Source organism: Micropterus salmoides, unplaced genomic scaffold, assembly GCF_014851395.1.
Source record: "Micropterus salmoides isolate LMB-PRFRI ecotype aquatic unplaced genomic scaffold, ASM1485139v1 Ms_hic_scaffold_7, whole genome shotgun sequence".
Lineage (NCBI taxonomy): Eukaryota > Metazoa > Chordata > Actinopteri > Centrarchiformes > Centrarchidae > Micropterus > Micropterus salmoides.
In genome coordinates, this window is record NW_024044459.1 from 10549202 (window position 1) to 10575200 (window position 25999).

Below are 25999 nucleotides of genomic sequence, written 5' to 3' on the forward strand. Positions count from 1 at the left end.
CCAGTTCGGAACCTCAATAAGACAGCTCGGATTGGGTCAGGACATCAGGACCTTTGATGAGTTCGTTCAGACTGGACCTCTGCACTTTTTGGCTGCTGTTCCACACTAGTCTGACTGGGTGGAGACTGAGTGTGGGTTTAGTGCAATGAGATGACTTATGTACCACACTGGCCCGGTCCAACTCTGCAAATGTCTTGGCCAGCTTCTTGCGGCCCTGCGGTTCACCATCTCAGGATCGGCAGCGTAGGCCGCCTTCCACTCAGGTTCTTTTGATAGCTGCTTTCTCATTTCTGAGGAATGTTGCCTCTACTGCTTCCTGTTGTTTGGCAGGGTTGCTGGATCTTCTGTCCACGGATACTTAGCATGCCAGTGTGGTTCGGTGCTGTGTACATCTCCATCGTGTATGTCAAACCATTTCTTATGATCTCCATCTCCCTTTCTTCTGCAAGAGTTATCTCCTTTCCCCTGGCTGGCAGTTCCCCAGCGACACCCTCCACATCTCGGCTGACAGGCGGCTCCGATGCTCTCCCACCTCCACCACTTCAGAAAGTCTTTGCTGCTGGTGGCTGTGTTAGACTGGGTCTCGGGGTGGTCGGGATACTGGCAGGAAATTGGGTCTGTCTTGAATTCGAGATATTTGACTGCTGAAGTTCTCATTGATCTGGCGAAGTGAGTCTTGTCTTCCAACAAGACAATGACCCTAAGCACACCGCTAAAATAACGAAGGAGTGGCTTCACAACAACTCCGTGGCTGTTCTTGAATGGCCCAGCCAGAGCCCTGACTTAAACCCAATTGAGCATCTCTGGAGAGACCTGAAAAGGCTGTCCACCAACGTTTACCATCCAACCTGACAGAACTGGAGAGGATCTGCAAGGAGGAATGGCAGATACCCAAATCCAGATGTGAAAAACTTGTTGCATCTTTCCCAAAACGACTCATGGCTGTATTAGATCAAAAGGGTGCTTCTACTAAATACTGAGCAAAGGTCTGAATACTTATGACCATGTGATATTTCAGTGTTTCTTTTTTAATAAATTTGCAAAAATTTCTACATTTCTGTTTTTTTCTGTCAAGATGGGGTGCTGAGTGTACATTACTGAGAAATAAAATGAACTTTTTTGATTTTTGGAAAATGGCTGCAATGAAACAAAGTGAAAAATTTAAAGGGGTCTGAATACTTTCCGTACCCACTGTATGACTATATAATAACCAGACTAAGCACAGATTGAACATTTGGGTTAATGATTATCTAGTTTAACAGGTTAAAAGGGAATTCCATTCCTTTTTAGGGACGTAAATCTAAAAAATGTCTACAGTCATGACACTTTAAAGCAAAATGAAAATGTAATTAGGCAATACATGCAAAATACTAATAAATAAAAATATATGTTACTAATAATGTTAGTTTGGGCCAATAAAATGTGGTGCATTAAAGGTGCCCACAAATGGCAAATAAATCAACGCAGAGAAATGTGATGTGAAATAAAGCTGAAGCCACTGCAGAAGTCCTGCATTTATCCAGGATCAAATACTGCACGGTAATGTAGACAGCTAATCTGTGAGTAATACAGTAGAACAAAAGAGTACAGTATTTAACAGCAAACACTTTTGAAAGCGCTGAAAAGTAGGAAAAATCATATAATATTCAAAAAGACTTCTACAATGGCAACATCAGAGTGCAAGATGAGTTCCACAAAACCATAACAGGAAGTAAGAAGCAGTGTATGTGGGCGGTTAGGAAGGTTAGGGTGGAGTAGAGGAGAAGGAGGAGGAGGGAGGGTTACTTGGCTGATACACACCATATAAAACTGCAGGCGGTAATGTTTCTTCACTAAACTCAGCACAAACATGCAGAAACCTGTGAAAGAGTAGACAACATGCTTTCAGTTTTTACTCCAAGTTGAAAAGTTCACAGTAGATTAAAAATACAAATCACATATAACGCTTTACTGCATACTGAATGGGGAGGTGTGTGTAGCATGCCTGTGACTGAGCAATTAACAATTCTCTTTCATGCAAACACCTATTCTCTGAAAATTAAGGTTATACCACTGACTTTAAATTCATGAATGTGAATGAAGGAGGCTGAATGCTAAAAGCTCCTGTGTCGGGTTTGTCTACATAAACCTGGTAAGGCCCTCAGGGGAGCAGTTACTGCCAGCAGATGGAGAAGATGCTGTCTAGTTCACAATGTTGTTGGGGCTTAAAAGTGAAGCTGACGCCTGGCTGGGTCGAAGGAAAGACAACTAAGTCAGCAACACTCAGGAGGAAATGTGTTCCTCCCACCTCAGACTCTAAAATGAACCACTGAGAGATCACTAGACAGAACATCTATTCATCCATCCCAGCGGAAACGTATTGTCACAGAAGCAGATTCTAAATATCAGATAGCTGCGGATATGATCAAACCAACAGTGCGTTTCAATCAAGCTATAAAACAGAAATATGAAGTTTACACAGCAAATCAAATCAAATTTTCCACACCTCTGCATTTGATACAGAAATAGTTAAAAGGACCATACCAGTGATTTGTATGTTGTAGATTACATTCTACAAATGTACAAATTACATATACTTATGTTAAAACTGACAGTATTCCAGCACATACTTAGAGACCCTTAAAAATGGTTCGTCTCAATCAGCTTTTAATGGTATTATTTCACAGTAGAGATTCCTACAAATGTGTTTTTGTCTGTGCTAGATCTGAAACGATTCATCGATCGACCAAAAAGCAACAATGTAAATTTTTTGCGTACTAAAATCATCATTAGCTGCAGCCCTAGTCTGTGCTTCCCTCAGCTGGAATAAGATGATGTGCATACTTTCATCAGGATTTTGCAATATCTGAATCAAAATGTGATCACAGTTGCCATGTTTTCTGCATATGCTGCCAGCACTGTTAGTCAAAACTGATCAACCTACACAGTCATGATGAAGCTGTTGGCTGCTATATATAATAAATAAATAAATAAATCATTAGTATACTTTTTTTAAAAGCCACAGCTCAATGTCAGCTTAGTTATTGTCATGGTAAATCAGTTTATAAACTGATGAGTTTGTCCTGCAAGTCTCCCTAAGGTCTCTGTTTTTCCTTTTGCTGTACTTTGTCAAGTAATGTTTTTGTAACGCAACTCTATCTCGTGTCTGTTTCTTGAGATACAGCAGTCGTATTGTCTTGAAGTCGAGACCCACCTGCGAGGTACAAAGCGAAGGAGATGAAGCGGTGATAGCGAGCCAGGAACTGCAGAGGTTCCTCCCTCTGCACCAGAGCCCCAAAGTAATCCGCTACAGTTTCCCCATAGAAGAAGTAGTTGACGCAAATCAGGAAGTACCTGAGGTGAAAAAAAATGGAGGGAATTAGTTTTTCTTTACATTTTATTAAAATTTTTCTTACGTATATTTCAGTGCCTATTGGCGAGGAGCGATGTTGGTAGGTTTGGTTTCATTCTGTATATACAGTATGCAAGATTTTGTGCACTTTATTCTGATCAATGTGTGCTAATGTGTGTTTGATTCGTGTTGTGTAGGTAATTAGCTTTAAATGTCAACCAGTGTTTCCTGCCCGCTGTACATTGACCTGTGAGTGTTTCATGTTTTTATATCCTGGTGGGGACTTTAGCCTGAATGCACACTGACCCATGGGGACTTAGGGACGGGACCTAGGTAAGGGTAAGGGTTAAGGTTAGGAATGTAGTTGTGATGGTTATGGTTAGGATAAGGGCTAGGGAATGCATTATGTCAATGAGATGTCCCCACGAGGATAGAGGAACAAGCATGTGTGTGCGTGCACGTGCGTGTGTGTATGGAGTTGTTATGACGGGCGGCCTTGGTGAAAGGGGCAAGTTTCAGTTAGCTTCCATTTGCTTCCAACATGGCAGTGATCTTTGCCCCTGGTTCCACCGAGTGCTGCTGTCACACACTGTGGGTGTGTATGCAAAGCTGAACAGAAACACTGGAACAGAAAAAGGAGCAACTCAGGCACTATGGTAGAAGGTGGGTGTTGCATATTCAGATCAACTACCTGCAGACCAAGCTGTCATGAGTCAGTGTTTTACTGAAGGAACAGCAGAGTTATGAGTCTGACTGCCAGAAGAAATGGCTAAGCTTTAAAACAACAATTCTGCCTGTTTCTGGCTTTTTAAATCTCCTTACATACCATTACACCATAATGACGGCTCGGGATGAATACGGACCTTACATTCAGGTGTAACAGGCCAAGATGTAAAAGTAGAGTTGGTTATTATATAAATGTTTTTTTTATACTCGTGCTGATATGGTAGCTGAGTTTATCTACTATTCTTGGATAACTTAGTTTGAGAAATATTCTTGTCTTACAAAAAATCTGAGCTATCTGAATAAACATTCAATGATACAGACAGCTTGTTTGCTGCCAAAAAAGTGTAAAATGTAAAAGTTAGTGATTTAACGTAGCTATATATAAGGACTTCATGGTTTATGTTTTTGTTCTTTGAGAACAGTTGCTATAGTCCAGAACTATCTGTAAAATTCCATGAAACATCCTTACTTTTATAAAACATCCTGTCTGAAATACAAATATCCCACCCTCTAAAATATTTATGACCTGAGGGATTAGTCCAGATACTGGTCTGATTCTATTCCAATTCCCAAAACACTTCATGTAATAATAAAATGGGAAGCCAGTGAAGTGAATGGAGAATGGGTGTGGTCATACTTTCGCACTCTCATCATCAGGTTCCTTGCAGTACTGTTCTGGACATACTGCAGTCTCTTTTTAGGGATCCTGATGAGAAGTGCATTACAGTAATCCAGTCTGGAGGAGACAAAGGCATGGACCAGTTTTTCAGCATCAGCTAAGGTGAGTGTAGAATGGAGTTTAGCAATATTTCTGAGATGATAGAAGGCAGGTTTTGATATGGGCTTCAAAGATGAGTTGTGGATCAAATCTTACACCAAGGTTGGTGACTGTTGTGGAGAGGGGAATATCTTGACCAGAGATAGTTATATACAGGTTATGAAAGATGACTGGACTTGATGTGAGGTGCCAACCAGAACTGCCTCAGTTTTGGAGCTGTTCAACTGGAGGAAGTTGTGTTTCATCCACACCTTTATCTCCTCCAGACAGGCGGTGAGTGTTGACGGCAGAGATGATGTTGGTGAAGCTGCAGTGGGGTGTGGGTCAGATTTTCATGTACAGTTGTGTGTCATCAGCATAACAGTGAAATGAGACTCCATAGCGGCTAATGACATGGCCGAGGGGGAGGATGTAAATGATGAAGAGGATGGGGCCAAGAACTGACCCCCTGAGGGAGTCCGCAGGTGACTGTGTGTTGCCGGGACCTTGCGCTTCCAAGTGAAAGGTACTCTGTTCTGTCAGTGAGGTACGATGTAAACCAGTTAAGAGCAGTGTCAGTGAGTCCAGTGGTTTGGTGTAGCCGGTTGAGAAGTATGCCATGATCCACAGTGTCAAAAGCAGCAGACAGATTGAGGAGTATGAGGAGGGAAGGTGAGCCACCATCAACTGCTATTCGTAGGTCGTTTGTGACTAAGCGGAAACCAGACTGAAATTTTTCAAAAAGGTTTTTATGTTTGAGGTGGTCCTGGAGGTAGGCGGCAACAACTTTTTCCAGTAGGAAAGGAGAGGAATGGGATTGGAAATGGGCCTGTAATTTGCAAGTGCATCTGGATCTGATGACTTTTGAGTAGAACTGTGACCGTGCCTCTGTAAGTGACTTTGAATAGTCCTTTTGGTGTTCCCGAAAACCTTGCTTGTGCACAGTGAGACCTGTAACTTTGTATCTCCGCTCGATGGCACGCCCAGCTGTCGTCATTTTCCTTAGCTCACTGGTGTACCAGGGGGCTGATCAAGAGAAAGTGACTGTTCTGGTGTGGAGATCCAGAATACTCCTGAGGGTGGTGTTATAATAGTCCACTGAGACCATGGCTGGTAAACAGTTTACGGAAAGGAGACGCTGGAGGTCGGATGCCATAGTCTCTGGGTTGAAATTTTTTAGATTTCTGAAGCAGATTTGGCGTTGGGGCTTGATGAGGGTGGATGGTGAAGACATCTTCATGGAGATGGCCTAATGGTTGGAAACACCCAGATCGTACACCAGAAGATTGAAGAGATGAGCAGAGTTTGTAATGACTAGGTCGAGAGTGTGCCCCCTGGTGTGAGTGGGGACATGTTGTGCCAGATAAAAACAGTTGAGTAATTGGAGGAATTCTCCTACAAAACGGCAGGTGGGGGAGTTAACATGAATATTTATATCTCTAAGGACTATGAGATTGGTAGACATTGTACAGAATGTTGAGAGAAGGTTGCACATCTCTGGGATGAAAGATGCATTTGGTATAGGTGGCTGGTAGTTGAGAAGTATTGTTGTAGAGAGAGGGGGCTTACATTTAAATGCAAGGCATTGAAAAGAAGAAAGTTCAGGCAGGGTAACGGGACAGGCCCAGATCACTTCGGTGGATGACAGCCAGACCACCACCCGCCCTGTACTGCAGGCTTTCTGTAGGTAACAGTAACCAGGAGGCATGTCTCATTTAAGACAGAAAAAACATCTGGTTGATGCCAGGTTTCTGTAAGGCACATCAAATCCAGACACTTATCCAGAACATGGTCATGTATGAGGCAAGATTTGTTTGTGATGGATTGTGGATTAAACAGTTCAATCTTGATAGTAGATGGAGCAGTGTGTCTCTGTATTGCCCGGAGCAGACTGAAATCCACTCCATGTTTTCCCGGTCAGCGCGTAGTGTTGCCGTGGAACCTCCGACACTACTAGTCCTAGGTGTGTCAGCGCCCTGATGACGTGTTGGAGATGCAACGGGGCATGCGCCAGACCAGAGGGATGTGATGTTGTGTTCAGACCTTGAGAAAACAAACTTTCGACCGCAATTTCTGTGAATGTAACAGGGCAGGCAAAGGTCCGTTGTTTAATGACCGATATGCACAATGGATTGGTGTAGTTGTTGAATTTCTTCAGTTGGGTGACGGAATAGTTCAACATCATGCCAGTCGTCAAACTTTTATCAGAACATACTGCTGTTCTCCCATCATTGAAGTAGGTGCTTGGTCTTGTTAGTCCGAAATAGCATTGCCAAGATGACTTGCCTATAAGGACTTTGGCTGCGCACAACGCATATTTCCGCTCACCCCCTGCTTGCTGGCTCACTTCCTCTCTCTCTCTCTCACACACACACACACACACACACACACATTAGACGCTTTCACACTGTGTTATTTTCCAGGAGTAATGCACCTGTTGTGCTGTGTTGGCTATAACACGGAGCCTACCGGCCTTTTTCTACGCCGCTGGTTCTGAAAAGCCGGATCGCTATGTGAAAGCACACGTTTGATTGCGCCACAAACGTTGGTTAGTATGAATGAGTGAATGTGGCTTATTGGCAAATATTCTTTCCGTGATTATTGCCGGATCGCTTTATGAAAGAAGCTATTGACATAGAACGTTTGTGAAGGTGTTTTGGTTTTACACAAGCACAGCGCTAGCTTGACTAATAACTTATTGTTACAAACAAGCTAAAGTGAAAGTCTGTCTTTAGTAACTGTTTAGCTTAGTTTGCCACGTACATTAAAATATGGTACATATAGCGGTGTAGCTGCAGAGACAAAACAGCTCCTGTCTACCAGCGGCAGGAGGAGGAGGAGACAAGAGGAAGGACTGATAGGGACTGAGTTTACCATTCTTTCTAAACTTCACTCAGTATGTTGTTGTCAGGAATATGATTTATTTTTCTTTGTTTCCAGTGAGATAATAGTGACTTTGCTGTTGAAAATCCTGTTGCTGCTGTAAAACAACATTTAGTTATAATAAATAATTTTTAAAATAATATATTTTTAAAAGGCATTTATTTAGTAATGAAAAGGAGCTTATAAGAGTATTGATAAAGAACTGAACCAATAAGGTGTATTAATAAAGAGTGTATCAATAAAATTACAATGATGTCAACTCATGGGAAAATGTCCAGCCCATCTCCATGTCCTAGTTTGAAAATCTGGCCCGATTGAATTTGTAATTGAATAGCCCTGCTGCAGTATATCTGCTGTTTACTGTGAAATCCATTCTCCATACCAGCTTAGTGTCCTGAACCAAGGCAGTTCATAGGAATGGTAAACTCTGTAGCCAATGGTGATGATTTCTTGGAAACACTTGATCTGGACAGTCATGACCTACGTCAGATGATGGGGGAACAGAGAAGAAACAAACGGAGTCAGTACTTACACTGGTGTACTCACAAAAGCATTTTGAAAAAAATCTCTCTTTTCAGCCATCAGAAATTACAAATATAAGTTATTAGTGACTGACAGTAGTAGTAGTAAGTAGTAGTAGTAGTAGTATACTTTATTGTCCTCGAAAGGAAATTTGTTTTGGACTGCATGGTTGCTGCATGTACATAGAAATATACAATATACAAGTATAAAAAGTATAAAAAGAGGAAAGACAATTAATTTACAAATTTAAAATTAATAAGATAGACTGTTATTCAACAAACGTGTAGACACAGGAACAAAAGAATTTTTATACCGGTTTAGTTTGCACAGTGGAACTCTATATCTTCTGCCGGAGGGGAGCAATTCATACTGAGAGTGCAGAAAGTGAGTTTGGTCCCCCACAATTTTCTGCACAATTTTCTGATTTAAAGTGCTATTCTCAAATAACTGTTGGAGATTCAAGGATTCCTCATTTCCAACTGTTTTAAGTGCTGTCAACACCTGATGTGACAATTTGGATTTTAGCTGTATAGATAGGTTCCCAAACCATACTGTAACACCATACTTAACAATACTTTCTAAAACAGCCTTGTAGAACAGCATCATAATTTTCTTATTCACCCCATAAAAACGTAATCTACTTAAAAAATATAGTCTCTGGTGCAGCCGTGTGCAAACCCATTCCGTGTGACTTTTCCAAGTAAGTGAGCTGTCTATATAAACACCCAAATACTTGTAAGTCTGTGTTTGGGTGATGTTTTGGTCATGTATGACCACTTGATGATGGTCCCCAATACCTTTTGGATCGAATATGATCTCCGCTGTTTTCTTTATATTTATTATTAAATCATTTTTATCACACCACTCAACAAACTGACTTATTTCTGGCAGGTATACATCTCTAATATTATCGTCTTCATCGAGAAGACTTAAGGTGGCTGTGTGTGACAGTAGGATATATACAGTGAGGACTCATTCAAAGCAACAGCATCAATCTATGTCACTTACCACTAATATAAGTGTGACAGGTCCCATATAGATGATGAGGAAAAAGCCTGAAATCATGGCCAAAGACAGAACCCCACGTATCCAGTAGTTCTTCCATCTGTGGAAAATGGAAACTTTGAATTACCACCACAAAATGACATTAATATTTCATTAATTTATTTATGCTTCATTTGAGTTTTAATTCAAGGAAAGGGAGATAGTTGAGAGTGAAAAGCATGACAAAGATATATGATTTACGGTGTGGCTCCATGTCTAGATTTCAAATTATAAAACACAGACTGGATAAAATTGACCATCAGAGCCATGAAATAGTCCATGATTAGCACAAGCATTGAATTTAGTTAAGGATGGCAGGTGATAAAAGATGGGAAGCCTTAAAGCTGTGGTTGAGGCATTTGTCAATGGCTGTCAGCTAAATGCTAATGTTAGCATGCTAAAATGCACACAATGACAATGCTGATGTTGAGCAGGTGTAATGTTTACCATGTTTAACATGTTAGCATGTTGCTAACTAGCACCACATATACATTTTACATTTATTCATTTAGCTGACCCTTTTATCCACAGCGACTTACACAAAGTAGCCCTTAGGACCCAGGGGAGTTGCATGTCGATTTAAGCGGTGCTCCTAAAATGTTCTACTAGTGGAAAAAGTTAGTCCGGAGCCCTGCACTAGAATGGCTAAAATGTGGAATGTGGCCTCGAGTGTTTTTCACAACACGTCATGCAAAGCGTGTTGCTGTGAGGCTAGTTGCTGCACTGCCTGCTGCCTGGGAGCCAAACAAAAGAGAGGAAAAAGCTCAAATCTGCACAGGAGCCAAGCAGGGCAGAGAGCTTGCTGTATGAATGGAGAAGGAAAAAACAGCTGCATCATGAAAAAAGCTGCTGCTGCTTCCACTCAGTGCTGTCGGCTCACACTCTCTCTCTCTTTGACTCCATCCCATCATCACTCATTCACTTTCTCTGGCTGAAACTACATCCCTTCCTCCTCCCTTCACCTTCAAGTCCATCTAGTCATCCCTCTCATCTGTGTCCTTTTGCTCACTCCTTTCGTCTGCTACCATAACTCCTCCTTATCTCTACTACATCTTCCCCATCCCCTCATCTCTTTATCGCTTTTCTTCCTTCTTCAAATTTCTTTCCTTCAGTTTCTCCTTACTTTTTCCCATCCCCCTCCCTCTCTCTGTCTCTGCAGTCTGTTCTTCAGCAAGTCTCGCTGCAGCACACCGGCTCCTGCAGGGATTAGTGCTTCCCTCCTAGTGAGCCTTTAAGCCCTGTGAGCTGGCCGTCACTCATTGGTCACACCCTCCACTTCTCATCTGTACATCATGCAAACAGGGCCTCCTTCATTTGGGTTCAAGGTGCCACTGACTGGAAATGGCCCAGATTTGTAAACTGTGCAAGAATAGGTCAACTCCAGCCTTCAACAGTTTTCCATAAATAAAGATAGGCACAGACGTCAAAATATGAAGGAAATGGCAAGGATCAAATAAGAGAGAAAAACTATTTAACTTTTCCAGAAGCTTTGTGTGCACAAAACGACATCTTAAAAGGTCATGACATTAAATTCTACAAATAACATACTATTCACCTGAGTCGCACAATACTTTTCAGCACACCTTTTTCAGAACTTGAAATTCAGGTGCATAAGAGATGCATGAATATTGATGTTTGACAGTTCAAGGGTTCAAGTTTACAGGTGTGGCAAGGTGTGACGTTTTTTCCTTTTGCAGGCCACACTGGCTGATTTATCTTAAACTCTACAAACTATTTTAACCAACACAACTTATTATTATGTCACAGTTGAGTTTGTGTATACATATAATATACATGATGACAGGAATAATGTAAAGGCACTGTGGGTCCAACGCCAACATATCTTACTTACTTTCCTGCTGTGAATAGATGAATGAAAGTGTCAGAAATATTATAAATATATAAGCCTGTATTTTGGAGTAAATTTAGGGGCTATCCACACTACTACGTTTTTTATTTAAAACAAAGATCTTTTGCTACATTTGCACCTCCCATCCAGACTAATAACTCCTGTGTTGATTTCAGGAACAGTTCCAGCTTATTGTTGGTCCATACAAAAGAAATACCTGGTGTGATTCTTCATCTGTAGTGCTTTTCTTCTGCCAAATCTTCTGCAGCTGCGGCGTAGACCATCTGCTTCATGTTTACACCGTCACACGCTTGTCATTTTAATGTAGACGCAGAACAGTTCTGATACGCAGCTAAAACGCTGGTGTGGACGGAGATCGTATTCATTTTAAGACTCTGTTTTTAAACAAAAAAGTAGTAGTGTGGATGGGGCCTTAGAGAGGGGATTGGTAGACACTGGTCAAATGCTGAGAACTACCTGTGTGTGGACAGAACCTTTCTTTCACCCGCTATACAAGCCTTTTGGTCAGCTGCCAGATTTGTAGCAGCTTAATTTCCTTCACTGCATTAATAAAAGCATGTTCAAACATCCCTGCAGATTCCAATCTATTTCCGGTTCACTTAACCTACATGCATGCAGAAAAGATGGTCAACCACCCTGTCAGGGTCATTTCATTACAGATGCAGTGAAAACCAGCTGTGAAGTTTGCATTTCTTAGATTGCGTCTTGTAACTTCCTGTTGTGGGTGACTCGGCAAAATATCACTAATAGCAGACCAGCACACGTGTGCACATATAATTTTAGTAAAAGTCTCAATTAATGATTATTAAAAATGAACCTGTAAACATTTACTCTTATTTTGGGCTCTCAGATACAGTGGAACTAATTGTTTTTATTGGTTTGCTACCATCTTTCGACAAAAGCTGTTGAGCTAAAAATGGAGGAACATTTAAACCTACATTAGTACGGGCTAAACATTAATAGATCTTTGTAGCTTTATCCTGCCACACTACAGACAGGCAGGATCAGACTACACAGTGAATCCTGTGAAATTTCGAAGCAGTGAGAACTGCAGAATGCACTTTAGGAAACAGACAACATCTGCTGGCATCCATCTCTTGTGAGCATTGGTGTTTGAGCAGCGTGTACCTGGGCGGCAGGCCTTCCAGAGCTTTGTTCAGGTATTGTGGAGTGTTGTCTGTGTCTGCTGTGGAGGAAGGAACATCTGGAGTGTCTGCTTTGGAGTCTCCATCACATTCTCCCTCCGCATCGCCTTGCAGGCCCAGCCTGTCATCACTTTCGGCCTCCTGCCAGAACAAACACAGACACACACAGATATTCAAATTCTGACTTAAGATAGTGGAGCCATGTGAGCTCCAAGCTCAAGCCATGTGAGCGTTTACATGACACACAGGCCAGTGTAGAAAACAGAGGCAGACAGTGGTGCATTGTACACAAGGTGATAACAGAACGGGAGAAGAGTATAAGCAGTATCATCCTAACAAGAAACAAAAGAAGGATGTACAGTGTGAGCGCTTCTGAGATGCAAACGACAAGTAAATGATGAGGTAGTCAAATAGAATCCAGTCAAAACAGAGAGGAGGCATTCAGAACCAGGCCAACGGCGGGTTAATTAGGCCAGAGTTTAGTCTTTCACCAAGGAGGAGACTACAGAACTGGTGCATTTGTCTTCTAAGCTTGGCTGGGATTCAAGTAGGCCTGCAGGTGAATGTCTAGGTGTGTGTGTGTGTGTGTGTGTGTGTGTGTGTGTGTGTGTGTGTGTGTGTGTGTGTGTGTGTGTGTATTCCTCTTTTGAAACCAGAGACAGACTCCAGGAATTCAAACCCATCAGACCTTCAGTGACTTTATTCCTACACAAACCTGCTACTTTAGGACTGTGAGGTTCCAAATTAATTCTCAAACATTTTACATTAAATGAACATACAGAAATGTTTAGAAAACTAGCCTGTTGTTATTACACGTTTTGTTGCAATATTGTGGTTTTCGTTCGCCACCTACATCCTTTCACTACACTGTGTCTAATGTCTGTTGAGTGTGTCACACTTCCCTTATTAACTGACCTCTGCACAGTTTAGATCTAACTCTTCAACTGGAACCAATTAGTGAACAAAGTAATGCTGATAACTACTGCGACTACTTTCAAGTGATTACAATTATTAAATTAAAGCCACTGCAAAAAACGTTGTTGTTCTTGTCTAAATTTAGCTGATGATTGATATATTTTCAAGGCTTTTTGCTGAATTCTGAGCTTGCTGCTTGTAAAATATTTTTTTATTAAAGACATACCCTGAACATCTTCCCAAATTCATCTTGATGATTGAGATTGCTAAAGATCTAATCTTTTTCAAAACTACTTTCCAGTTTCATGTTTTCCTGAGATCCTTTAACAAATTATTTTTTTTATACAGTTTAAGGTAATCTGAACATAACAATTCCAAATATTCCAAAGTTTCAACACATTTCAACCTAATAAATCCTGAATGTCCATAAAAGGAGAAAGTTTGATTCCACTCTCATTAGGAAGCTGGAGGATTATTGGCTGAGCGTGACAGTGCTGAAAGTCTACACCTGGTGTCGACAGGTTAACAGGCCGCTGCCCGGGAGGCAAACACCTTTATTAGTGTTGATGAATCTTTAATCTGGATTTAAACCCAGTCAACAGACACAGCCTCTACAGTCCCACATAAACTCCCTCTATTCTGTCTCAGACATTATTTCTTGAAAGTAACCTAGAATGGGCAAATGTAACAGATTTATATAAACCTGTTCATCGCATCTGTTGGATCCTCTTGTTGTAGCTGCAAACGGATTCAAAATTCACCGTCTGGTTTAGTTACGTTTGATTTCCACTTCAATCTTACTTAAAAATCACTTATTTTTTTAACCTAAAATAAACAAAATGAAGTTAAAAACATTTCCACATGGATTTTGCTCAGCGAGACACTGCAGTGTTTCTACTCCAAAGAGTTCATTAGAGTTTACAGTAAAGACGGTCCTTTAGTAATAATTACAACTCTGATATGCATCAATATAACAAAAACTAAAGAAAAAAATGGGGAGAAATTCAAATGACTTACTAATTATAACTAAATTATAAAAAAATTTAGAAAAGAAATAATTTTCAAAATTGTTTTAAATATTTTTGTCAAAGTTTCTACCGTTTTCTAATATCAGTAGGTTTAAAATCAAATACATTAAAATAAAAATAATGAGCCCTAGGTATAAAAAAAAAAAAAGGTTGATAACATGATGATCGGCTACATGAACGCACAATATAAAACAGTCACAGTCAGCAAGATCTGGAGACAGAAATTTGGAATATTTCTTGCTGCTGCAAAGCAATATAGTATATGCCACATTAGTCATAAATGAATGTGGACGGTCCAAAACAAGAACATGGTGTATTTTCAGATTTAGCAGCATTAGTGTGAACATGACACTCTATCATTAATAAGTAAAGTGCTAGCGGTTAAGGCCAACACTTCTGTTCTTGATTTAACACCGGTCGTGGTCTGTCATGTAATAAAGCAGTGAGAGGAGGAGATGATTCATCTGCCAAAAAGAGGCTATTTTTAAAACCAAGTGAAATTCCTTCCTGAGCTCACACACCCATTGTGGGAGATTATGTTTCCTTTCGCACTTGAGAGGCTCCCTGATGCGCCTTTTTCTTCTCCTTTCATGGTTACTTTTACTCAAACGTTGCTAAATACGGTAAGTGGGGGCATCAGGGTTAAATCAGAGAGCTTTTCATTTAAAAAGGTCTCTGTTGTAATTAGTTTGAGAAGCGCTGAAAGGGGAAGCAGGTTTGGGTTGAGACATTTCAGTTGGTGTTGGGAGTTCAGGAGTTCAGCAGAGGAGAGGTGAAATTGAAGATTTCTACTCAGGTTTTAATGAGGAAACGCTGAAGCCTGCAGACTGAAACAGTGGAAAGCTACAGGGTCCTATCTGGCAGTGTAACTTACATATCTTGACTGTAAAAGGGAAGAAACACACTGCAGAACAGAAGGTTTGGAAGAGTGCACTGGCTTTGAAGAAAATGTTAGATAAACCAGTAATCGCCCAGCTTTCCTTTCAATAATCATGGCACTAAGCGGACACCAGACACAAACTATATGTTGTTGAAGCCACTTGACACATAAATATAACTTCAACACCTGTTTCCACTCTGATCATTATAAAACAGAGTGACTCACGTGTCTTTAGTAACTATGTGGTTGTGTAATAAAGTCTAGATGCAAATGTACATTTTAGCTTCATGATGTATGAATCTTTCTTCCCCTGTTCTTATAAAAGTTATATCCGATTTCATTTCCATGATTTCAAATTTCAAAAATCCTGTGAAGAATTTATACTTGTGCTTGCACGACAGGACGTTCTAGAGCATGCTTGACTTTTCTAATTGATTAGTTGATTTTAACAATTGTTTATATATCATTTATCAATAAACAGCCAACGTTCTTTAGTTCCAGCTTTTTAAATACGAGGATTTGCTCAAGTTTGCTGTTTTTCACACGATTTCAAAGTGAATCTTTGGATCTTGGGCTGTTGGACAGACAAAATAACCATTTTCTCATATTTCAGAATCCAAAATGAACACACTGACGAGGACAAGACTGACAGCTAACGGGTTATACTGCAGTACAGATTACAGGGATGAGCACGAGTACTTACTTTTAATGACAAAAGTTTAGGCCAGGGTCTTGAGCGCTTGAAATATCCACTTTCACTATTCTAAGTTTTTTTACTTAGCGGATCTTCAATGACAAATTGTTAGCTTATAAAGTGGATGGCAGAGAGGCCACTTTTCAATCTGCCAGTGACTTGTGGCCAATGGTACCTTCTCACTCTGGTTTCACTGATAAAGCTACAGTTAAATAACTGTTTCAACAACAGAAAACATGCCTCAGCTTCGGCCATGACATTATTTCATTCGCACAAATGTGTTACGCAGAGTCACAGTATTATTACCTAATCTGGGTGAATGTACACAAGTTTGTTAATTAAACTGTCAAACACAATTAATCTTTTGTTAACTATGCTAACCGCTGTGCAAACACTTTATACACATCAAACAATGCTACAAATCTATGTGGCAATAATTCAAGTTATGACAGTGCTATGCTATGGGGTCCTGGGCCTGAGTACTTGTAATCATCACTAGGGCTCAGGAGGTAGAGTGGGTTGCCCATTAATCGGAAGGTTGGCGGTTCAATCACCGGCTCCTCCAGGCAGCATGTTGAAGTGTCCCTTGCCCCACTGTTTGTATAAATGTGGATGTAGTGTAAAAGCGATTTGTTTGGTCAAAAAGACTAGAAATACAAGCACGGAACATTTATAAATATAACACCAGTTCATATAAAAAGAAAACACAAGCACAAAGTTAAACATAAAAGCAGCCGGTTGTGCTTATTTTCAACAGTCTGTGAGCCAAAGAGACAGTTAAGCAGATGTATGACTCTCCTTGCAGCTCAACTCACCTGTCCTTTGTCTTTGTCCTCCTCCCCCTCCTCCTCCATCTGGCTATGCAGAGAGGCGGGAGGAAGGGGAATGGGGAGGACAGGATCATCCAAGAGGACAAGTGACGAGAAGCTCAAGCCACGTCCACTCTAAGGCCGTGTTTATCTTTAAATTTGCAGAAGTAGACAAAATTCAAAGGCTTGGCTTTTTCTTTTGCCAATACTTTCTAGTTTTTTTAGTCTTATATGATGGTAACCTGAACACTTTGAGTTTTGGACTCCTGATCAAATAGAAAAAGTAACTTGTGAACATTAGTTTGGGCTTTGATAAACTGTAATGGAAATCTTCCAGTATTTTCTGACATTTTATGGACCAAATGATAAATGCTGATGATTAGTTCTTCTTACTCTTTCATTTACCTGTTTCCAAACAAAACCTGCCTGCAGAGAATACAACTGTGCATTACAGCCAGTATCAGTTAAGGGGTTGGACAGACACAGCCAGGCTAGCTAATATGAAGGAAACAATAAAAGAAGGAAGGGTCATTAAGTCATAGTGACAGTGTTTGAATTTTGCATTGGTTCCACTTCTATTAATAGGGCAGACATGGCAAGTCCCACTATAACCCATCATCAGAATCAGAAGGAGCTTTATTGGCAAGTAGTGTTTTACACACAACAAGGAATCTGCTGTGGTGATAAGACAGATAGATAGATAGACAGATAGATACTTTATTTATCCCGAGGGAAATTCAAGTATCCAGTAGCATACGAAACATACATACATTAAACATACATTAAAATAGAATTAAAATAACTTATAACACAGTAGCCACAGTAAAACAGTGCAGAAACTGTAAACAGTGCAAATGGAGTGCAGATGGAAGTAAAGAGTACAGATGGAGGTAGAAATTGTTCTTTTGTCTATTGTCCTCCCTGCCACGACTAGGTGCTGTTGTACAGTCTGATGGCCAGGGGGACGAAAGAGTTTTTAAGTCTGTTAGTGGAGCTGGGCTGGGACAGCAGTGCTACATGTAGACAAACATACAGTAAACATAAATAAATGTAGAAATATATAAATATGGAATGGAATCATGCGTTGTATCACCTTAAACCAGTGGTGCTCAACCTTTTTGGGCCAGCGCCCCCCTATCCATTATGCAGGTCCCTTACCGCCCCCCATCAAAAAAGATGTTTGCGATTTGCCATGAATGTCCAAAGTCTGGGATTATTTCAAGCTAAAGAAAACAACAACAACTCGTAACACAACCGTAAAACAAAACTTATGTCGCCTCGGCAACAGCACGACGGCAGCTGATCAGAAAGCAGCAGACAAGTTAACAGTTAACAGCAACTTTAGCATTTAACTGAAATCATGACTGATTGTTGAGTTGAATGATAGCCAAAGTAAGCCGAAGACCTCAGCTGAATAAGTACACACTTGGGCCGTGAGTTGTAACCTCACAGTCAGGAGTTAACTGGGTGTCGGGGAGCTGCACCTTTTAAATCACCTGCACCTCTCTCTGTAGCTCAGAAAATCCCTGCTACCTGCGTGTGCTAATCCATCCTTTCATCCACATTCTTTGTCTTTATAATCGGGTGGTGATGGCGCATAGAGAAGATGCTTGCCTTTGGTGTGGGTTCAATTTCCACTGTGAGACATCCACCGTTGTGTCCCTGAGCAAGACACTTAACCCCTAGTTGCTCCAGAGGCGTGCGACCACTGAGATGTATAGCAATTCTAAGTCAGCTAAATTAATAAATGTAATGTAATCGCCATCTTTATAATAACAAACAACAGCTGTATCGTGTGCAGGATCGCACATTTCACGTGTGTTTTGTCAAAATGCGGTTTGGAAACCTGCGTCGGGTGACACAGCCGCTGAAAGCCTGTGTAGTGTGTGACCCCCTGTCACCGATCAGTCATGTAGTGTGAACGCCACAACGACTTCAAGATTGCCGTCATATGACGGCAAGTTGTGTGAACGGCACGGCCATCTGACCGACGCTGAAAGTCACGTAGTCTGCACGAGCCTTTAGTATAACTTGTATAGCACTCAGGTGATGTAGTGTTTGACACACGTGAATTTCCAAAAGGACTAATAAATATTTATCACCTATAAACGTGCACAGCTGATCCCGTAATCGGGGTGGGGCAAAACTTCTTAAACGACGCATGAATGATATTAATATATTTAGTGAGGCTCTCAGGCATTCTTTATTGCTTTTAAAATACTTTTCTCCTGTAGATCAACTTATTTAAGGTCATCCCTTTTGTGGGGAAGTAACCTATTGAAATGTATTTGTGGCCGCTTTTCATCTCAGTGATAAATGAATACGTTTTAATTCAGTTATTGACGGGACTTTATTAGCTCATCTGTTATTAACTTTTCATATCATAACTCAGTGTTTCCCACAGAATGACAGTGTAACTGTGTCGCAGCTATATACAGCATGCTAGCCTCGAAAACCCAGCTGTATTCTAACGTTGACTTAGCTCTCCTTATTAGCTAGGCTCCTTACATGCTTGCTAATAACTTTTTTTTAAGCTGGGTCTCCGACATTGACAGCGTCGTGTTGGACTGATTTGTGCAGCTGTGTTCATGAGGGAGAGAGAGAGAGAGAGAGAGCGAGGGACGGGTGAGAGAGTGTGCTGCGCAAATACGCGCTGACACGTCCAGAAAAAAAAGTCATAATATTACCAGACCAACGTCATCATTTAATAAGAAGTCTACCTGCCCTATACTCCGCGGTGCATTACGTTATTGATCCGCTGGTAGTAATGTTATGCAGTTTTGGACTGCGTGTGAAACTGGAAGTAGCTGAAACACTTGTGAGATCTCATCACACCCACTAACTTCACAGTGACGTATTCTAAGCTCACTGGGTACCACTGAACACGCTGATAAAATCTGGTAGCAAAATGGTTGCAAAATGATGAATGTAGACATTAAAATAATAATAATATGTGTCTGTTACTACTGATGGGATATGGAAAAAATAACCATCACCCCAAACAGTTGTGTACAGATGACAAGCAGATGACTTCAAACTGAGTGATGAAGTGATAACAAAATGGCTAGTGATAGCGATCATCAGGTTGATAGTACAGCTAGGCTGAAACTGTAGGCATTCCATCATTAGTTTTAGAGGTATGTACATCCTGACCTTTTGGTGGCACTACATTAAAAATCAGGGGAAGTTATCAGGATTTATCTGGGGAACATGAAGGATAATCCTTCCAATAATTGTCATGAGATTTCACACCGGACAAAAATATTCAAACCCATGTTACTATCCCTAGAGGCACGCAAATGACACAGTTCTTAAATCTATATTGTTTTTTTCTTTCACCAAGCTAGAGATTGAAAAACACAAAAAATGTTATTAATGCAGAGCCACAATGTGAAGCAATAAAGGCTCCTCTGCTGTCCAAAGAGCCGTGCAGAATAAAACTGTGCCCAGCAGAGCGTTAAAACGGCCTGCTGCTGCCGCTACCGGTGCTGCTGCTGGAGGTTTCAGGGCTGCAGACAGCCCGCCAAGGTCAACTGTCATGTGGAGTCTTGAGCAGCCGCTAACTGTCCCGGCAACTGTACGCAGGACAATGAAGGGAGAGCAGCCGGGTCAATCTGTGGATCAAACACTGCTGGGTACTGCATGTGTGGCTGACTGATTAATGTAATTAATTAAAGTAAATATTGGCCTTGGTGATAGCACTCAGGGAGGGTGTGAATATATATGGGCATGTGTGATTGTGTGTGGGATGTGCAAGTTTAGCTTGTCTACAAAACAAGTTTTATTCACTGACTATCGCTGTTTGGCTGTTGCTGCACAGTTCGTGACACATCAGACTGATCCTTGAACCTGCAAAACAAGACAGGGCTGACTCATCCCTGTTTAAAATCTCTCTGCACTGAAAGCCTGTTTCTTATCAAGGACATGTCAAACTAGCTGACAAAGACAGGAAACCAAAGTTTTTCTTCGCCATCATTTAACTGATGGGTTTATTTCTCACTCTGACAGTCCGCAGATATTTTATGCTTTCAGACGAAAGGGATCAGATACAGCCAGGACAGTTACGAAACTTTGGGAATGGGGGTGGACAGCAGAGCACAACCAGTTTAAGTGCTGGTCTCAATCATAGTACAAAAATGAATTTTGCTGCATCATTATATGCATGTGGTAAAATTAGGCTCACACCATGTAATTACAAGTCAATGAGGACTTGTAAAAAAAATTAACTAAGCAGAGGTTAACTCCAAATCCTTGGCACTGTTCTCACCTTCAGAAACCATACAAAATGGAGTAAATACTCCAAATTTCAAATAAAATACACCAAACATGTTGGGTGTGAATGCACCCTTTACTAGGAACCAGTATAATTCACAGTCACTGGTAAGAAACTAGCGGAGTGGTTTTAAGAGGCATCCCAAATGGCATCTTGCTAGTCGGCAAGTGTTTTGCAAACTTGTGCTTCTTAGCCACAAATATTAGAAGCTTTTATCGTGTGGCTGCATGGTAATTTCCGATCCAAATAAAGCATTAAAAACAAGGATAAACATGACCTCGCGCTGGAAACTTTCAACTCAAAGTGGGGATGCACTGAATTTTTGGCAACTGAAATAAATCGGCCGAAAAAAGCAAAAAAGATACTTTCGGTGTTCGGCCTAATAAGCCAAAAGACCGAATAAATTTTACCGAACAATTACGTTGAAATGTCGGCAGTGCGCATTTTAAAGGAGACCTATTATACTGCATTTCCAGTCCTATACTGTCGCACTCGCACAGACTTCACTCGGTGCATATTTTACAAGCACGGACCAGTTAAAGCAGCACTGAACACACAGGGTGCAGATGTTGGTTTCGGTTGTTTGATAGGCTGCGTCATTAACAAGCCCACAAGCGGCTCACCTGCTGCCGTGATAACGGATCGCAGGTGGGAAAATAAGTTATAAAACGTACTGCTGATGGAGAAAGTGGAGCCTAACGTTAGATGGGTGGTTGGGGCAGCAGAAAGAGGCGGTGAGTGTGGGGAGAAGAGAATTCTGAAGAAGGTGCGAAGCATATTTAAAATTTATAATAATAATGTTCGTGGTGATTAAAACCTGCTTTCACATATAATGTGAAAAATTTAGGGGGTTGTTTACAATCACGATGCTTGCTCAACGTTGTGATGACCGTCAGCCATCGCCGATGGACAATGGCATCGTCTATCGGCCCAACCCTATGTTCCATCTTATACTGGCCCTTCATATAGGCCTTCATTTTAGCCTCTGTCTGAAACAAGCTAACCCCAACCCTAACTGGGATTTCTTTTAAATACTTTGCTTTGGCCATGTTTAACATGAACATCCAACATTTTACCATTGTAGATAAGTCATAAATATGGAAAAGCATAATAGGGCTCCTTTAAAGTGTCTGCGAAAGACGCAAAAATCGACAATTCAGCAGAACAGTGTCTGCAAATGGCGATTTTTGTGTCTTAGAAAAGGCAACAAACAGTCTGACCCACTTTGAGTGTTTCTGTCACTCGTTTCTGAGAAGACGAAGCTAGCCGCACATAAATTTGGAGTGCCCTCGTATTCAAGCCTTTATGATAAATTCACTGAAATGGCCCAGAGCGAGCCGACAGACAGAATACACATCTGACAATGTCCGGTTTTCCAAATAAGGTGTCTATACAGTATGGAAATAATTGTAATTAGATTATATTCACAGAAAGTATAAAACATATTACATGTGTCCATTAAAAGTAAATAGACACATGTAATTTACTTTACCGGACTCTCTCAGGCCTCGGACCCACCACCATAGTCTCTCCAAATCCCATGGGAAACACTGAGTAAAAAGCACATTTTGACTATTTAATTTATGAAATGCTAAAAAAGTAAATAATAAAAATAAATGGAAAAAATCTAGTTCAGTGTTGAGGAAAGTTTTTCATCATATTTGGTTTCCACTTCGGCCAAGAATTTTCGTTTTGGTGCATCCCTAACTCAAAGTATTAAGACAGTTCTTTTGTTAATGTCAGGTTGTGTGGTGATTAATTTGAGAGTAATAATAGTTATAAGATGTCAAAAAAGAGGAAAGCATCATCAAACCAATGTGTCCCAAATAGCCAATGCACTACTGACTGTACAGATGTTAGCTGTAAGCTAGCTAGCAATGGAAGCACCGACCATGTGCCCGTGTCCAGCCTTACGAAGGACTCCAGCTCTTTTTATTTCCTTGCTCGATTTCCTTTCACCTCTGTACATTTGTGAAGCAGATTCATAAAGCCTACGTGCAAATGTTTTGCTTAAGTTGAACCATTTTCAACTTTTCCGTCATAGGCAAATTTGATTTTAATCATGCCTTTCCATAGACTTGAAATTGTAATTAGGGCTGCACGATTAATCTAATTGCAATCGTGATGTCATCTTGTGCGACTGCATAACCACAAAAAGTTTGCGATCTAAGCAGAAAAAGTGTGCTGTGTGTGTGAGACTCTCCTCTCAGTTTACACTGCAGTCTGCTCATTATCTCCCCCACCCCCCACCACCACCACCTTGCATCCACCTCTCAGCATAAATGAGTGTTTTCAGCCACAAGGTGCACGCAATTCTCGGCAGGCAGGCAGAATTCGGCACAACACCTGTTGCTCTGTGACAGAGACAGTTACAGTAATGTTACGTGTCGCCGGCAGCTAAAGCGGTGAGACAGAAGAAAACAGGGATAAGATAAAGAAGGTCTGGCTTTAGATCGCTTGCCAGTTAACGTTAGCTGTATTGCTGCCTTTTGTTTTTCAACTTTTCATATAGTTTATAAAGCTGATGTCAGTCACTTCTTGTCAACCAACCAATCACAGCCTGGATGGGGGGGACGTTATAAAAAGTTTGACGTGCTACAGCAAATTATTAAATGTTGAACTATATGATCATAATACTTTGCATTAACAAATCAGAGACAAACATCGATAAATTAATTCACAAGGATTAAATAAATAAAACCCTGGACTGGAAAAACTGGATTTAATATTCAACTAGTGGTAAAATAGTATAGTATTATATGAAATTTTAATGAATATAGTAATTAATATATTAACATTATACTAACAGTATACTGTTAACTGAACATTCTACTCTTTATTTAATGTTTTAATATTATATAAATACACTCATTTACACTAGTTCCTCCTCCAGGTTGTAGATAGAGCTAGGCTACCCAGCCGACAAATCACAGAGCTTGCGGGCCGCGTCGACTCGACGTGTAGGTACATTTTTGAGGAGGTGCACGTCAGGCTACGCCGTAGGTGACGAGTAGGGGGCTCTGCAGAGGCTACACCTTCAATTTGACACCTAAGTATAGGGTCTTGCTCAGGGACACACTGGTGTCTCACAGTGGATTCGAACACGGGTCTCTAACACCAAAGGTATCTTATCCACTGCCCCATCACCACCTCCGTGAGGCCGAGTTAATCAGTGGTGATTTTATTCAATGACCTCTGCATGCATTATACAGGGGGTGTTGGTAAGTCGCCTGAGTGGAGCTGTTATGTAGGGCTGATTGTGTCTAACCTTTGAAACAGTCTCACCGAGGGGAAGACTCTGAGGAATACGGAGGTGCGGTAGCTGAGATAAAGCTACATTCAGCTTATAGAAAGACGGAGAAAACACAAACATTACTGACTTCAAGACACTTGATTATGCTGAAATACAATTTATCTTTGGAGTCCTGGTTATACATTATTGATCATTTCTTTGATTATTAGATGAATTGTTTATTCTATAACTTGCCAACAAAACAAACAAAACCAAAAAAACCAACAATGCCCATCACATGTTCCCAGTGCCCTACTCTGTCTACTTGCCATGCCAGTTATTTTCATTATTGAGAAACCTATTTATCATTTCTGTGATTAATAGATTTGTCAGTTAGTTTACAGATTGTCAGACAACAGTGAAAACGTCCATCGCCAAGAAAAATCTCAAAATGTCTTTGTTCAGTGTGTACTGAACAGTCTTAACCTCAAGGATATTCTATTTGCAATAACTGAAACTCCTCACAGTCAAGAATGGATTAATATTATTGGTGATTTGCATTCCCTAGCTGTTTTTTGAAATCTTGCTAATATATTAATCAATTCAATCTTTGAAGTCACAACACTTTAATCTAAAGTTGAATCTAAACCTATTTCGGTATCGCATGTGTCTCTGTCACTTGATTTGTTATAGACTCACTCACTGTCATGCAGACAGTAAAGTGTTTGGTGATGTTGTTGAAAAGAATGTTTCACATCAATGGGGGAAAGAGCCACACAACACTGCAGCGAAAGGTTTTTTTAAAATGCACTTCGGAGAGCACTGGACCCTTCACTTCCATTTCAGCATCACGTTATCTTTTACATGCCAAGAGGCCTACCAAAGCTTTCACCTGTTCTAACACTGTAACACAACTATACAAATCTAACTTTCAAGCTCAATAATATTCAGCCTGACACACAACGTCTTCACTGTACCAACAACCCGAGAATGACATTGATGAGTCTATTTCATAATGACGGTGTGAAGATGTTGTGATTCCCAGCCACGCTGAGGACGTGAACCTCAAACCAAGCAGAAGCCTGTATTTCTTAATACAAAGCTGTGTCCGTGACTGTGTTGTTGATGTTGTTGTTGCAGGATTACAGTGCAGGAACCAGCAGCTAACTATCTAGCTTATTTAGCTCCCTGCTAACCTGGCAACCCAGCTAGCTTAGCCGGTTGGCCAGCGCCTGACAACAACCGGACTAACTTGTTTTGAGGGCGACGTCTCAAGGGGAAAGTGGTGTCTTTTCACTCGTTACGGTGACGCTTACCTTGTCGCTGATATTCTCGGAGCTGTCAGGGTCTCCTCCGCCTCCGCCTCGCTTCCTCAGCTCCGTCATGTTTCGCTCGTTTCGCAGCCCGGGACGTTAAATGTGTCACATAAGCCGACTCCGGGGGAAGGAGGGAGTGAGGGAGGGAGGGAGAAGAAGATAAAATCCCGGATTTTTAAGATAAAGTCCTGGATTTGTAACGCGGGTTTGACTTTAAAACTCGGTCCTTGAAGGTCAGCTTTCCTGAGAGTCAGCCGGTGTTGCCAAAGCGCTGCAACCGAGCTCGAGAATAAGGACTCCACTGCGTGTGTTTGTTTATCACCGCAGTCCCTGTCCCTGCTCTCCTCCTACCACAGTCAAGATCCATAAATCAAAGACACGCAGCTTCCGGAGGAAACTTTCAAAGTAAATGCTTTGCCAAGGGAAAAACTTGCAATCCATTTCCTTTTCCTTTCTTCCAGTCTTTCTTCAGATGTTGGCTCTACGTCACAACAACCACCTTTACTCAAGTACTTGAGTATTTTTATTTTCTGCTACTTTCTACCACTAGAACCCAGACGTAAATGCCATAATT

At 41.0% G+C, this 25999-nt stretch overlaps 1 protein-coding gene across 2 annotated transcripts in view; it reads right to left on the minus strand.

Annotated features, from left to right (window-relative positions):
* Positions 1 to 25781, minus strand: part of cds1 (CDP-diacylglycerol synthase (phosphatidate cytidylyltransferase) 1) — a 45691-nt gene extending 19910 nt beyond the window's left edge. The window contains exons 1-6 of one of the 2 annotated variants that reach the window (XM_038704104.1): positions 25426 to 25781; positions 12262 to 12419; positions 9228 to 9324; positions 8080 to 8177; positions 3194 to 3333; positions 1801 to 1859 (exon numbers count right to left, since the gene is read on the minus strand). In XM_038704104.1, coding sequence (XP_038560032.1) covers positions 1801 to 1859; positions 3194 to 3333; positions 8080 to 8177; positions 9228 to 9324; positions 12262 to 12419; positions 25426 to 25494 — 621 coding nt within the window. In that variant the 5' untranslated portion in view covers positions 25495 to 25781. The remainder of the gene's footprint in view (positions 1 to 1800; positions 1860 to 3193; positions 3334 to 8079; positions 8178 to 9227; positions 9325 to 12261; positions 12420 to 25425) is intronic. The other variant, XM_038704103.1, reaches the window with a different exon arrangement.
* Between the last annotated feature and the right edge of the window lie 218 nt (positions 25782 to 25999).